Source organism: Podarcis vaucheri (genome assembly GCF_965113315.1).
Source record: "Podarcis vaucheri genome assembly, chromosome: 7".
NCBI classification, from domain to species: domain Eukaryota; kingdom Metazoa; phylum Chordata; class Lepidosauria; order Squamata; family Lacertidae; genus Podarcis; species Podarcis vaucheri.
In genome coordinates, this window is record NC_138765.1 from 8,458,278 (window position 1) to 8,473,590 (window position 15,313).

Here is a 15,313-nt window from a genome sequence, read left to right on the forward strand (position 1 = left end):
TTAAGTAAAATAATAATAAGGGATAATTTGGGTATAAAGAACTTGCTGAGCTAAATTTTGGAATTGGGATGCAAGAAGGGGAGGTGGGGGAAGTCCGGGACAGTGGTTAAGAAAATAAGGTTTTAAAATTATATGTGTTATTTGTGTGTAGTGTTGATGTGTATGTTTATGTTTTTGTGTTTGTGTTTGTCTAAAAAAAATGAGAAAATCCTAATAAAAATTTTATTTAAAAAAAGAGAATTGGATGGTGGACTGAATGGGCCATTGCACGCTGCTCAACCGTCGCAATTTCATGGAATAGAATAGAATCATAGAGTTGGAATAGACCGCAAGGACCATCGAGTCCAACCCCCTGCCAAGCAGGAAACAACATCAGAGCACTCCTGACATATGGTTGTCAAGCCTCTGCTTAAAGACCTCAAAAGAAGGAGACGCCACCACACTCCTTGGCAGCAAATTCCACTGTCAAACAGCTCTTACTGTCAGGAAGTTCTTCCTAATGTTTAGGTGGAATCTTCTTTCTCGTAGTTTGGATCCATTGCTCCGTGTCCGCTTCTCTGGAGCAGCAGAAAACAACCTTTCTCCCTCCTCTATATGACATCCTTTTATATATTCGAACATGGCTATCATATCACCCCTTAACCTCCGCTTCTCCAGGCTAAACATGCCCAGCTCCCTTAGCCGTTCCTGTGGGGCATCCCAGAATTACTGTCAGGCTGCTACCAGCGACTCCCACGGCCAGTTGCCCAGGAACGAAGAAAGACAAGGAAATGTTCCTTGTCGTCCGCTTTTTATTCAGAATTTACAGAATTACAGAATTTACAATTTATGGAATTTATTACAGTATTTACAGGGTTGTAAAGACTGCGGAGAGAATAATTGGGTGAACTCTTCACACCTTGGATCAAATCTATGCTTCCAGGTGCCAGAAGAAAGCTGCAGAGATAGTGCAGGATACTGCACACCCCGGAAATGATCTCTTTCAGCTTCTGCCTTCTGGAAGAAGGTACAGGGTTATAAAGACTAGGACTAGTCGCCTGAAAAACAGTTTCTATTCAAATGCGATTTTGGTTTTAAATGCTTGTTAAATGCAGTGTAAGGTAGTCTCTATGGGAGTATATTGTATTTAATTATGGGGTATCAGAGTTTTTAGGGGGCTAACAAGGCTGGGATAGCTGGGATAGCAGGCTTGTTGGTTTCTGAATGTCTGATGTAGATTTTCAATTTTGTTGTTCTATTTGGGACAATGACAATAAAGATTATCATATCGTAGAGGCTATAGAACCCAGACCCTTGGATAATGGCGTTGTCCCAGGTGAATCTCGCCCCCCCCCCCCCGTCTCTCCCACTTCCTCATTCGTCAGTCTCATTGTCTCTCCTACGGGTGCTGATAAGTGCCCCTCTGCCTTTGAGCTTTTTGCTTTCCTACTTTCAAGGCTCGCTGGGTTCTGGGAGAGGGGAGAGATCTGGAATGCTTTCTAAAGACAGTTCCTCTTCCTCCTCTCTCAGTATCTCCCAACTTTCCGCCTCATCTGCCTCTGAGCTGTGACCTCCCTCAAACCCCTGTTGTAAATCTAAACAGTCTTCCTCTTCCTCCTCCCTGGAAGGGTCAGGATGGGGTCTCCACCATTCCTCCTCTGCTCTTGTTGTTGTTTAGTCCTTTAGTCATGTCCGACTCTTCGTGACCCCATGGACCAGAGCACGCCAGGCACTCCTGTCTTCCACTGCCTCCTGCAGTTTGGTCAAACTCATGCTGGTAGCTTTCAGAACACCGTCCCACCATCTCGTCCTCTGTCGTCCCCTTCTCCTTGTGCCCTCCATCTTTCCCAACATCAGGGTCTTTTCCAGGGAGTCTTCTCTTCTCATGAGGTGGCCAAAGTCTTGGAGCCTCAGCTTCAGGATCTGTCCTTCCAGTGAGCACTCAGGGCTGATTTCCTTCAGAATGGATCGGTTTGATCTTCTTGCAGCCCATGGGACTCTCTAGAGTCTCCTCCAGCACCATAATTCAAAAGCATCCATTCTTCGGCGATCAGCCTTCTTTATGGTCCAGCTCTCACTTCCATACATCACTACTGGGAAAACCATAGCTTTAACTATATGGACCTTTAGTCAAAATAAAAAATTCCTTCCAGTAGCACCTTAAAGACCAACTAAGTTAGTTCTTGGTATGAGCTTTCGTGTGCATGCACACTTCTTCAGATACACTGAAACAGAAGTTGCCAGATCCTTCTATATAGTGAGAAGGTGGGGAGGGGTATTACTCAGAAGGGTGGTGGGAATGGGTGATAGGCAGATAGCTGAGATGAGCCTGTTGACGACTCTTAACGACTGCAATAGGTCTTACAGGAAAAGGCAAGGGGTGAGAAGGTGAAAAATGGCTTAGTCATGTGTAATGTATATGGACCTTTGTCGGCAAGGTGATGTCTCTGCTTTTTAAGATGCTCTCTAGGTTTGTCATTGCTTTTCTCCTCCTCTGCTCAGTCCCTGATAATTACAGAAGCTATTCCGGGCTTTGGATTGCATCCCGAAATGTCCAGCTTTGGGGACAGGCGCTCTGGCGCGAATCAGCCGGCTCCCACAAGAGCTCGGGAACCAAAAAAACGAGTGTTCAGATTCTCCTCCTCTTCCTTTTCAGGCTGTGGCCGGCTGCCGGCTGGCACAGATCTTAACCCAGTACTGCGTCTGTGCAAACTACTACTGGCTCCTGGTGGAAGGCCTCTACCTACACAACCTGCTAGGACCAATGGCCTTTTCGGAAGAAAGCTATTTCTCAGGCTACCTGCTCATCGGATGGGGTGAGTTAGCTGCCCAGCGCCAAGTCCTGATGGAAAAAGAGACAACGGGAGAACAGTGGTGGTTGCGAACATTGCGGGAGAGCTTAATTCAGGGGCTGGGATGCTCAGTAATGGAGGCAACAATGCTCAAAGCTACCTGTAAAACGAAAGGGAAGCATGAGAGGTAGAAGGCAATTGTACCCATTATCCAGATACGTTAGTCGAGTCCTCTTAATTATGTCTCTTGCAGGGGCACCAATCCTTTTTGTCATCCCTTGGGTGATTGTGAGATACCTCTATGAAAACAACGAGTAAGTACCTGGGCCAAAAAAATCTTCTACTTCACATTAGATGTCTATTTTTCTTAGGGTTCTAAAAGAACTTAGATTGCACTTCTAGAGTAGTGGCTATTTATCATGCCAGAATAGGACCAGGGAACCTCTACGGGTGAAACCAGTTTACAGGGTTGTCACAGGTTAAAACAGGGGTCGGGAGAGCAAAGCTGTGCTTGTTCCGTAAACTCATTGGAGAAAGGGTGGTATAAAATTGCTCTCAACGACTTAAAGGTAAAGGAACCCCTGACCATTAGGTCCAGTTGCGACCGACAAAGGTTTACCTTTGAATAAACATGGACTGCGCCCTCCCATTTCAACATTTCAACGCCTCCTGATAACTTTTATATTCTGTCAGAATGCATCTTTCCATAATAGCTATAATAATAATAATTTAATATTCATACCCCGCCCATCTGGCTGGGCTTCCCCAGCCACTCTGGGCGGCTTCCAAAAGAATATTAAAATACTATAATACATCAAACATTAAAAGCTTCCCGAAACAGGGCTGCCTTCAGATGTCTTCTAAAAGCCTGGTAGTTGTTGTTCTCTTTGACATCTGGTGGGAGGGCATTCCACAGGGCGGGTGCCACTACCGAGAAGGCCCTGTGCCTGGTTCCCTGTAACTTGGCTTCTCGCAATGAGGGAACTGCCAGAAGGCCCTCGGAGCTGGACCTCAGCGTCCGGGCAGAATGATGGGGGTGGAGACGCTCCTTCAGATATACTGGACCAAGGCCGTTTAGGGCTTTAAAGGTCAGCACCAACACTTTGAATTGTGCTCGGAAACGTACTGGGAGCCAATGTAGGTCTTTCAAGACCGGTGTTACATGGTCTCTGCGGCCGCTCCCAGACACCAGTCTAGCTGCCGCGTTCTGGATTAGTTGTAGTTTCTGGGTCACCTTCAAAGGTAGCCCCACGTAGAGTGCATTGCAGTAATCCAAGTGGGAGATAACCAGAGCATGCACCACTCTGGCGAGGCAGTCCGCGGGCAGATAGGGTCTCAGCCTGCGTACCAGGTGGAGCTGGTAGACAGCCGTCCTGGACACAGAATTGACCTGTGCCTCCATGGACAGCTGTGAGTCCAAAATGACTCCCAGGCTGCGCACCTGGTCCTTCAGGGGCACAGTTACCCCATTCAGGACCAGGGAAACCTCCACACCTGCCCGCCTCCTGTCCCCCAAAAACAGTACTTCTGTCTTGTCAGGATTCAACCTCAATCTGTTAGCCGCCATCCAACCTGATCCAACCTAGCTGGCTGATTTCTGATTCTAACATCTTATATATATATTTTACTGCCTTTTACGTATAATTCTTGTAAACTTCATGTGTGTGTGAATGGTGTTATATACAGTGGAACCTCAGTTGTTGAACGTAATCCGTTCCAGAAGCCTCTTCGACTTCCGAAACGTTTGACAACCGAGGCGCAATTGCCGATCGGTAGACAAGGGTTGCCATCCCTCCTTCGACCTGCTGACCCCTTTTTAATTGCTCCCCACCTCCTTCCACAGATGCTGGGAGAGAAACGACAACATGGGCTATTGGTGGATCATCCGCTGCCCGATTCTGCTAGCAATCTTTGTAAGTTGCCGAGGAACAGAGAAACTGCCTTTTACTCTTTCAGAGCATTGGTGCCTCTCAGGAGGTTAGAAAGATTTACAGTGGTACCTCGGGTTACATACGCGTCAGGTTACAGACTCCGCTAACCCAGAAATAGTACCTTAGGTTAAGAACTTTGCTTCAGGATGAGAACAGAAATTGTGCTCTGGCAGCACTGCGGCAGCAGGAGGCCCCATTAGCTAAAGTGGTGCTTCAGGTTAAGAACAGTTTCAAGTTAAGAACGGACCTCCAGAATGAATTAAGTTCTTAACCTGAGGTACCACTGTATTAAGGAGAAAGTGTCATGTGAGTGTATCAAATATCTTTTTTGCAGTACAGTGGTACCTCGGGTTGCAGATGCTTCAGGTTACAGACTCCACTAACCAAGAAATAGTACCTCAGGTTAAGAACTTTGCTTCAGGATGAGAACAGAAATCGCTTGGTGGCAGCAGGAGGCCCCATTAGCTAAAGTGATGCGTCAGGTTAAGAACAGTTTCAGGTTAAGAATGGACCTCCAGAATGAATTAAGTTCTTAACCCGAGGTACCACTGTACTAGCGTAGGAGAAACATTGGGGTTTTTTGCCCTGGGACATCAGGTATGTGAACAGAACAGAGGGAATGTCATGTGGTTCTTAAACCGCCCTCCCAATGCAGGAACAGGCAGACTAAGAACAATTTTTGAGGATGTGCCCATTGTCTAATGTCACTATGCCTGTGGCATTGCTGATATCGGTGGCAGACATCAGAGGGGTGACGCGGCTGGATTGAAGACGTTGCTGCCGATCGGACCCCTTTCCTTGTTTCCCCTTTTCCAGGTCAACTTTGTGATCTTCATACGCATCATCAAGATCCTGGTCTCCAAACTCCGGGCGCAACAGATGCGTTACACAGATTACAAATTCAGGTAGGTGAGAAATCGCCGGGGCAGTCGAAAGGCAAGAGATTGCCTGTCACCCAATCAGGCATTTTGTAGAAAGAGTTGACTTCTTGAAAAACAGCAACTATCTGATAATAAATTTATTATTATTATTCATTATTATTATTATTATTATTATTATTAATACCCCACCCATCTGGCTAAGTTTCCTCAGCCACTCTGTGCGGCTTCCAACAGAACACTAAAATACAATAGTCTATTAAACATTAAAAGCTTCCCTAAACAAGGCTGCCTTCAGATGTCTTCTAAAAGTCTGGTAGTTGTTCTTCTCTTTGACATCTGGTGGAAGGGCGTTCCATAGGGTGGGTGCCACTACCAAGAAGGCCCTCTGCCTGGTTCCCTGTAACTTGGCTTCTCGCAGTGAGGGAACCACCAGAAGGCTCTCAGCGCTGGACCTCATTGTCCAGGCAGAACAATGGGGGTGGAGACGCTCCTTCAGGTATACTGGACCGAGGCCGTTAAGAGCTTTCAAGGTCAGCACCAACGCTTTGGATTGTGTTCGGAAACGTACTGGGAGCCAGTGTAGGTCTTTCAAGACTGGCGTTATATGGTCTCGGCGGCCGTTCCCAGTCACCAGTCTAGCTGTCGCATTCTGGATAAACTGCAGTTTCCGGGTCACCTTCAAAGGTAGCCCCACATAGAGCGCATAGAGTAGTCCAGGCAAGAGATAACTAGAGCATGCACCCATTCCACCCATGGCTTATTGCAGATATTAACAATGCACAACAGGAACCAACTGGATGCATTAAAAAATGACTCCTTTTGGAATAAAACATTGCCCAGGCCCATAAGTTGAATTCAAGCTTTACTTGTAGAACTTCCTTCAAAAGAGAACAAAAGCAGACCAAGGTAATTTCGAGAATGTACAACTTGCTGCTTAAATGGAACACTCAGGATGAAATAGTTAAAACAGCCATGATAAAATGGGCTCAAGACATTGGTTACAATATCATGTCAGAAGACTGGGAAAAGTTATGGACCACCGGTATGAAGTTTACGGCATGTAATGCCTTGAAAGAAAACATTATGAAAATGGTATACAGGTGGTACATGACCCCAGTCAAACTCGCTAAGATATACCATTTGTCTGATAATAAATGTTGGAAATGTAAGGAGGCTGAAGGGACATTCTTTCACCTCTGGTGGACGTGCCCAAGATTGAAGGCCTTTTGGGAAATGATCTATAATGAGTTAAAGAAGGTGTTTAAGTACACCTTTCCCAAGAAACCAGAGGCCTTCCTTCTGGGCATTGTCGGCCAGAAGGTGTTAAAAAAGGATAGAACTTTTTTTATGTATGCTACAACTGCAGCAAGAATTCTTATCGCCAAGTATTGGAAGACCCAAGATTTGCCCACACTGGAGGAGTGGCAGACGCAACTGATGAACTACATGGAACTGGCTGAGATGACTGCAAGAATCCGGGATCTGGGAGAAGAGGCAATGGAGGAGGATTGGAAAAAATTCAAAGACTATTTGCAAAAGTATTATAAGTTGTATGAAACATAAGATGTCGTATGATTTAGAACGTTAGCCCCAGCAATGAAGTTTAATTATTTAGGAAATTGTTAACATTTGGGAAAGAACCAAAGTTTAAATGGATTAAATGATATCAGGTTATATTTTTAGAGTAAACGGAGAACAAGAGATTTAAACTTAAATTGCAATTGAAAATATAAAGAAAAACACGAAATAAGGGTATAATTTGCTGATGACTTTATTATCAAGAATGCACTATGCGGGAGACGCGGGGAAGTCCAATGGAAATTTGAAATAAGTTATTGAAATGGATGTTATTTTTTGTTCTTTTTTCTTATCTTTTCTTTTATTCTGTCTTTTCTTATTTGTAATTTGGAAAAAATGTAATAAAAATTATTATAAAAAAAAACAAAAGAGAACAAAAGCAAGAGAGCCACATCCAGATAAATATTTTGCAACCTCTGGAGCAAAGCTTCCATGCTTCTTTCCCCAACCCTTGCTTTGGCTAGTGAGCACACATTCAGGATATGAGAAAGTGTCATGGGCGCCAGCCACAAAATGGCTGCCGCGAGGGTGTGGCATGTCACAAAATGGCTTTTACAGGTGTGTGTGGCGCAACACAATCCACTGTGGATTTTTGAGGGGATATTTACAGCGTGCGTGACCAACGTGGCAAAGCCTCTTAGTTCCCCGCTTCGCACATGCCCAGAAACTCACTCCATTTCTTCGCTTCTTTTTAGGTTGGCCAAGTCAACGCTGACCCTCATCCCGCTGCTGGGGATTCATGAGGTGGTATTTGTGCTGGTCACTGAGGAACATGCCCAGGGCACCTTGCGATACGTCAAATTCTTCTTTGAGTTGTTGCTCAACTCCTTACAGGTACTGGGTAGATCTTTGATATCCGTGTTCTTATCATTTAGAGCACGCCTACCCTACTTTTCAGCCTTCTGCAATTATAAGTTTGCAGCGTGTTATCAGTCCTCTGTCCTGTCACATTTTTTAAAATTAAAAAAAATATTATTATTCTTTCAGGGCTTGCTGGTGAGCATCCTCTACTGCTTTGTCAATAAAGAGGTAGGTCATTGGAAAGGCATTCTGCTTCTCCTTGTGCAAGCGTGGAGCTGGCTGGCTCAAAGTCTTTATTGTTGTTGTTGTTTAGTCGTTTAGTCATGTCTGACTCTTTGTGACCCCCTGGACCAGAGCACGCCGGGCACTCCTGACTTCCTCTGCCTCCCGCAGTTTGTTCAAACTCATGCTGGTAGCTTCGAGAACACTGTCCAACCATCTCTTCCTCTGTTGTCCCCTTCTCCTTGTGCCCTCCATCTTTCCCAACATCAGGGTCTTTTCCAGGGAGTCTTCTCTTCTCATGAGGTGGCCAAAGTCTTGGAGCCTCAGCTTCAGGATCTGTCCTTCCAGTGAGCACTCAGGGCTGATTTCCTTCAGAATGGAGAGGTTTGATCTTCTTGCAGTCCATGGGACTCTCAAGAGTCTCCTCCAGCACCAGAATTCCAGCACCATAATTCATAAGCTCAAAGTCTAGGAGTAGGTTTTTTGTGCAAACTTGGACTAGTAAGCTTGTTCCTACTGGTCACAAACTCCTGGGCTGAGCATGTGCTCAGAGTCACCCTCTTCCCTGAATTCTAAGGCAGCGTCCTGTCGTGGTTAGAGCAATGTCCACCAATTTGGATCGCTTTAATTTTTTTAAATATTAATTTATTAATTTGTTTTTGCAAATTAAATTTTTACAATCACATGTGCAACATACAACATAGAAACAAGATTCCAAAAAATCTCCTTTGTGGGTCCTATTGTTAGTCATTTCCTCCTGCATCTTTTATAATAATCCAAACCTTTTACATCTCCGTTATATCCAAAATTCACCATTATAACTACAAGTGCTATTCCAATCCTACTAACGGTTTTAACTGTTTACCATGGTTTTTAAGAGAAATTGTAAATTTTCCCCATTCCTTATTAAAATTTTGGTCTTCCTCATTTCTAATTCTTCCGATCATTTCTGCCATTTCGGAATCTGCCATTCTTCTCTGTTTGGGACTTTATCTTTTTCTTTCGAAATAATTTTTATTTGGTTTTATAGAATCAATCACACAATTACAGTGATGCCCCGCAAGACGAATGCCTCGCAAGACGAAAAACCCGCTAGACGAAAGGGTTTCCCGTCTTTCGATGCGCTTCGCAAGACGAATTTCCCTATGGGCTTGCTTCGCAAGATGAAAACGTCTTGCGAGTCTTGCAATTTTTTTCGCTTCCCCCCCTTTTTCTAAGCCTCTAAGCCGCTAATAGCCTTTTAGCCGCTAAGCCTTTAATAGCCGCTAAACCGCTAATAGCGCTAATCTGCTAAGCCGCTAATAGGGTTGCTTCACAAGACGAAAAAACCGCTAGACGAAGAGACTCGCGGAACGGATTATTTTCGTCTTGCGAGGCACCACTGTAACATTCTTGAACCCATTGAAAATAAAACAAGATTCTTTAGAATCTTAGGACTTCCTTTCTTCCCTCCGTGGCTTCTTTAAATACGTATGTCAACTGCATATTATAGTTCATCCAAATTACAGTCCCCCGTTGTTTCCAAAGTCTTTGTAACATTGCAAGAGTTATTTAAAGCCTGCCAAAGAGTTCAGGTGTTTACAGTGTTCTTTTAAATACAATCAATATTTCTCCCGGGGTGGGACGCGGGTGGCACTGTGGGTTAAACCACAGAGCCTAGGGCTTGCCGATCAGAAGGTCAACGGTTCGAATCCCTGCGATGGGGTAAGCTCCCATTGCTCGGTCCCAGCTCCTGCCCACCTAGCAGTTTGAAAGCACGTCAAAGTGCAAGTAGATAAATAGGTACCACTCCGGTGGGAAGGTAAACAGCGTTTCCGTGCACTGCTCTGGCTCGCCAGAAGCGGCTTAGTCATGCTGGCCACATGACCCAGAAGCTGTACGCTGGCTCCCTCGGCCAGTAAAGCGAGATGAGCGCCGCAACCCCAGAGTTGGTCACGACTGGACCAAATGGTCAGGGGTCCCTTTACCTTTATATTTATCCCAATCTCTACTAAGTTTCGATCTTCCTGATTTCTGATTTTCCCAGACAATCATCTTGCCATTTCCGCGTAATACAGTAGTTTCATCTGTCAGTCCGCCTTCGTAGGCATTTTGTCATTTTCCCATTTCTGGGCAAGCAGCATCCTTGCAGCCGTAGTAGCGTACATGAACAGTCTTTTCAATTATTTCGGTATATCGGGGCTTTATCTTCTTTCCATCTCTGGGCCAATAACATCCGTGCAGCTGTGGTCGCATACATAAATACAGTGGCACCTTGGTTCTCCAACTGAATCTGTTCCGGAAGTCCGTTCCAAAATCAAAGCGTTCCAAAACCAAGGCACGCTTTCCCATAGAAAGTAATGTAAAATGGATTAATCCGTTCCAGACTTTTAAAAACAACCCCTAAAACAGCAATTTAGCATGAATTTTACTATGTAACGAGACCATTGATCCATAAAATGAAAGCAATAAAACAATGTACTGCAGTTGCACAATCAATCGGGAGCTGAACCGGGTTCCGCAGAGCCACAAAAACAAAACAGAAAACCCACAAAAACACAAAATAAATAGCAAAAACAGACAGACTTCAGCATAATACTCGAAACAGAAGTGTGGCACTCAAATCAGAAGCATAACACTGAAAACGGAGCACGTTCGGCTTCCAAAAAAAGTTTGCAAACCAGAACACTTACTGGTGTTTGAGTACCAAGGTGTTTGAGAACCAAGGTCCCACTGTAGCCTTTTTTGCTCTTTCGGCACCCAGAATTCCAATTTGGATGCCTTTAAAAGCAGGGGTGAAAATCGTTGTGAAAATCGTTGTTGAGCGTTTGGGGGTTTTTTTTTTTGGCAAATACAGTGGTGCCTCGCAAGACGAAATTAATTGGTTCCGCGAGTTTTGTCGTCTTGCGGGTTTTTTTCGTCTTGCGAAGCACGGTGTCGGGAAAGTTTTGGAAAAGCTTCAAAAATCACCAAAGTCTTTAAAAACCTCAAAAAAGGCTACCACACCACGTTCTATGAGTTGCTCCTCGAAGTCAAGTCGCAACTGTATTAGCGGTGTTAAGAAAAAGGAAACAAACTTGCAATACAAAATCAAATATCTTTAATACAGTCAATGACCAGGAAGCAATTTATAAAATATGACATTAAGAGTAGCATTGTGCTAGAAGTAGCAGTAAAAATATGGCCAATTCTCAGAATTGGTGCTTATATTTATGACCAGGTTTTGAGTTTTGAGTTTTTAAAATTCAGTTCAGAAGTCGCTACTGTTTATTATCGTTCCTTCGATGTTTACAGTTTGAGCTCCTTTTGCTCGTCTTATTCAATAATAATAATAATAATAATAATAATAATAATAATAATAATATCTTTATTGTCATTGCCCCCTCTCGGGGACAACGAAATTACTTGGCTGCTCCATCCACCCAGGTAGGGCACTCCACACAAAATCAAAACAACTATAAAAACACTAATTAAAACAATACAGTATAAAACAGCAAGGAAGATTAGATGACTTTCAAAGTCCAGGCTTCCCATTCAGGGCCGAGATCGCTCTGGGGAAGAAGCTGTTCTTAAGACGGCTCGTTCTTGTCTTCACCGTCCTGTATCTCCGTCCCGACAGCAGGAGCTCGAAGAGACAGTGACCAGGATGCGATGGATCTTTTACTATGTCCAGTGCCTTTCTATGGCACCTTGTGGCACAAATCTGCTCTAAGGTGGAGAGTGGGCAGCCAACAATGCTCTCTTGTGCATTCTTGTTGCAATGTAACAGTACTTTGCCACGGCCCTGTTAATTTCGGGCTCTTTGTCAGCTAAGAGGTGTCTGATATAGGTGTCGTCTGTACTACGAGGTATTTTCCTCAGAATCGGTTCGATCAGCTCTTTTCTTGAGTCTCGATATAATGGGCAGTATAAGATGACATGCCCAATGGATTCGATTTCATTGCTGCCGTCTTGCGAAGCAAGCCCATAGGGAAAATCGTCTTGCGAAGCAGCTCAAAAAACCCTTTCGTCTAGCGAGTTTTTTGTCTTGCGAGGCATTCGTCTTGCGAGGTACCACTGTACAGTACTTCCGATATGGTTTGTTGTACGATGGCTGTGCTCTTGCCTCTGAATACCTGTTGCTGGAATCCCCAGGAAGGGAGAGGACTCCTGTGTTCGAATCCTGCTTGAGGGTTTCCTTCAGATGGTGGACCAGATAAGCCACTGGCCTGATCCAGCTCTTCTGATGGTCCTAGACCTTAAATTTTTAACATTTTAAACAATGATTTTTATGATTTCTCTATTTCCTTCTGAGGAAACTGAATAGTTCAGTGAAACGAGGTTTGTAGCCCGCATCCCGTTAAGGCTTTCTCCAATTCTAGGTTTTTCTAATTTCTTCCTTAAACTTTTTGATTTTTGTTATTTAGCTTAATTCTATAAGATAATAAAAAGGTAAAGGTAAAGGGACCCCTGACCATTAAGTCCAGTCGTGGCCGACTCTGGGGTTGCGGCGCTCATCTCGCTTTATTGGCCGAGGGAGCCGGCGTACAGCTTCCAGTTCATGTGGCCACCATGACTAAGCCGCTTCTGGCGAACCAGAGCAGCGCATGGAAATGCCATTTACCTTCCCGCCAGAGCGGTACCTTTTATCTACTTGGACTTTGACGTGCTTTCGAACTGCTAGGTTTGCAGGAGCAGGGACCGAGCAACGGGAGCTCACCCTGTCGCAGGGATTCGAACCACCGACCTTCTGATCGGCACATCCTCAGCTCTGTGGTTTAACCCAGTGTTCCCCAACCTTGGGCCTCCAGCTGTTTTTGGACTACAACTCCCATCATCCCTCACTAGCAATACCAGTGGTCAAGGATGATGGGAATTGTAGTCCAAAACAGCTGGAGGCCCAAGGTTGGGGAACACTGGTTTAACCTACAGCGCCACCCGCGTCCCCTATAAGATAATATTTCTAGTCAATTACTTCTCGTTTCTGGGATATTCACGGTATTTCATTTCTTTTGTGCAATTTCTCGGTTCTGTGACTGTCTTTTTTCTACAGTGGTACCTCAGGTTAAGAACTTAATTCATTCCAGAGGTCCATTCTTAACCTGAAACTGTTCTTAACCTGAAGCACCACTTTAGCTAATGGGGCCTCCTGCTGCCACCGTGCCGCTGGAGCACGGTGGTACCTCGAGTTAAGAACTTACTTCGTTCTGGAGGTCTGTTCTTAACCTGAAACTGTTCTTAACCTGAAGCACCACTTTAGCTAATGGGGCCTCCTGCTGCCGCTGCACAATTTCTGTTCTCATCCTGAAGCAAAGTTCTTAACCCGAGGTATTATTTCTGGGTTAGCGGAGTCTGTAACCTGAAGCGTATGTAACCTGAAGCGTATGTAACCTGAAGTCCCACTGTATTGGCTTCTGATGGTCCTAGGCAGGCTGCCATGGCATCACCCCCAATTTTCTTTCTTCTTCCTCCAGGTCCAATCCCAGATCCAAAGGACATGGCAGAGGTGGAAGCTGGGCAGCAGTCTGCTGGAGAAGCAGGGCCACAGCCTCAGCCACTGGGCTTCCTGGCACAGCCGAAGCAGCCGCCGCAAAAAGGTCGCTTATCCTCCGCCCCACAGACTCCCGGGAGAACAGGGCCTCCCCGGCGGCTTTGGCAACACAGCAGTTGCTCCACAGACGCACATCAGCACCAAATCTTTTCAGTACGTCCCTGTCAGGATGAAGTCCCAGGATGAAGTCCCTGTCGCCGGGCAGACTTTTCCGAGCCCTGGTTGCCCCCCAGTCAGCTGCTGAGCACCCCCTCCCCCCCCGCCAGTGTCTTCTGACATCCCAGAGGATATGGAAGAAGATTGTCAGCTTTTCCGAAACATGATACGGGCCGGTGGTAAGAAAAGACTTCCCAGTGCAGCTGTGGATTCCTGGAAGATGCGAAAACTCTCGTAGAACAAGATATGTGAACGGCACATTGCGTGCGGCTGTTTTTATTGACTGTCTGGAAGGACCAGCTGGCGAAAAAGGTTAGCAGCCCATCTTTGGAGAGGCTTCCAAAACTGTTTGTGCCCCTGTGGGCGTGTCAAACGCCAGTCACCTACTCACCTGTAGTGTATGTAAGAATCGCCTCGAGGCGGCCCAGTATAAGAACCATATTTTTCAATAGTTAATTTTTTTTTTGGCACTACAGTGGTACCTCGGGTTACAGATGCTTCAGGTTACAGACGCTTCAGGTTACAGACTCTGCTAACCCAGAAATAGTACCTCGGGTTAAGAACTTTGCTTCAGGATGAGAACAGAAATCGTGCGGCGGCGGCAGGAGGCCCCTTCAGGTTAAGAACAGTTTCAGGTTAAGAACGCACCTCCAGAACGAATTAAGTTCTTAATCCGAGGTAAAGGTAAAGAGACCCCTGACCATTAGGTCGAGTCATGACCGACTCTGGGGTTGCGGCACTCATCTCACTTTATTATCCAAGGGAGCCGGCGTACAGCTTCTGGGTCATGTGGCCAGCATGACTAAGCTGCTTCTGGTGAACTGGAGCAGCGCACGGAAAGCCGTTTACCTTCCCGCCGGAGCAGTACCTATTTATCTACTTGCAGTTTGATGTGCTTTCGAACTGCTAGGTTGGCAGGGGCAGGGACCCAGCAATGGGAGCTCACCCCATTGCGGGGATTCGAACCGCCAACCTTCTGATCGGCAAGTCCTAGGCTCTGTGGTTTGACCCACAGCACCACCCGTGTCCCTTCTTAACCCGAGGTACCACTGTATTATATTCAAATAGATTATTGAATGTTACTTTATTTATTATAAACCATTCCATTTTTTTTTGATGTTTCATTAAATTTTATTTCCGATATACACTATTTTAAAATCACAAACATACCAAAAAAGAAAGAAAAATAAACAAAAATAGACAATAAAACATCAAGACATATATACATTTCTCCAAAAGTACTAATTATCATATCATTATCTGACTTCCCTCCACCACGATTTGAGCTATATCGCATTAATAACCTTCTTGCATTTCCTTCTTTCAACCTTTATCTTTACTTCGCAGATTCTATAGTTCACCTACTGTTATTTTAATATTTCCTAAGTTTTTTTCCATGTATAGTATAAATTTATTCCAATCATTGATAAATTTTTTATTACTCTGGTGCCTAATCTTCTGTGT

General features: G+C 44.9%; 1 protein-coding gene across 1 annotated transcript in view; it reads left to right on the forward strand.

The window, feature by feature from the left end:
- Nucleotides 1-14,487, forward strand: part of LOC309536824 (glucagon receptor-like) — a 49,100-nt gene extending 34,613 nt beyond the window's left edge. The window contains exons 8-14 of the mRNA XM_082231179.1: nt 2,636-2,795; nt 3,025-3,085; nt 4,615-4,684; nt 5,519-5,607; nt 7,857-7,995; nt 8,149-8,190; nt 13,617-14,487. Coding sequence (XP_082087305.1) covers nt 2,636-2,795; nt 3,025-3,085; nt 4,615-4,684; nt 5,519-5,607; nt 7,857-7,995; nt 8,149-8,190; nt 13,617-13,937 — 882 coding nt within the window. The 3' untranslated portion in view covers nt 13,938-14,487. The remainder of the gene's footprint in view (nt 1-2,635; nt 2,796-3,024; nt 3,086-4,614; nt 4,685-5,518; nt 5,608-7,856; nt 7,996-8,148; nt 8,191-13,616) is intronic.
- The last annotated feature ends 826 nt before the right edge of the window (nt 14,488-15,313 follow it).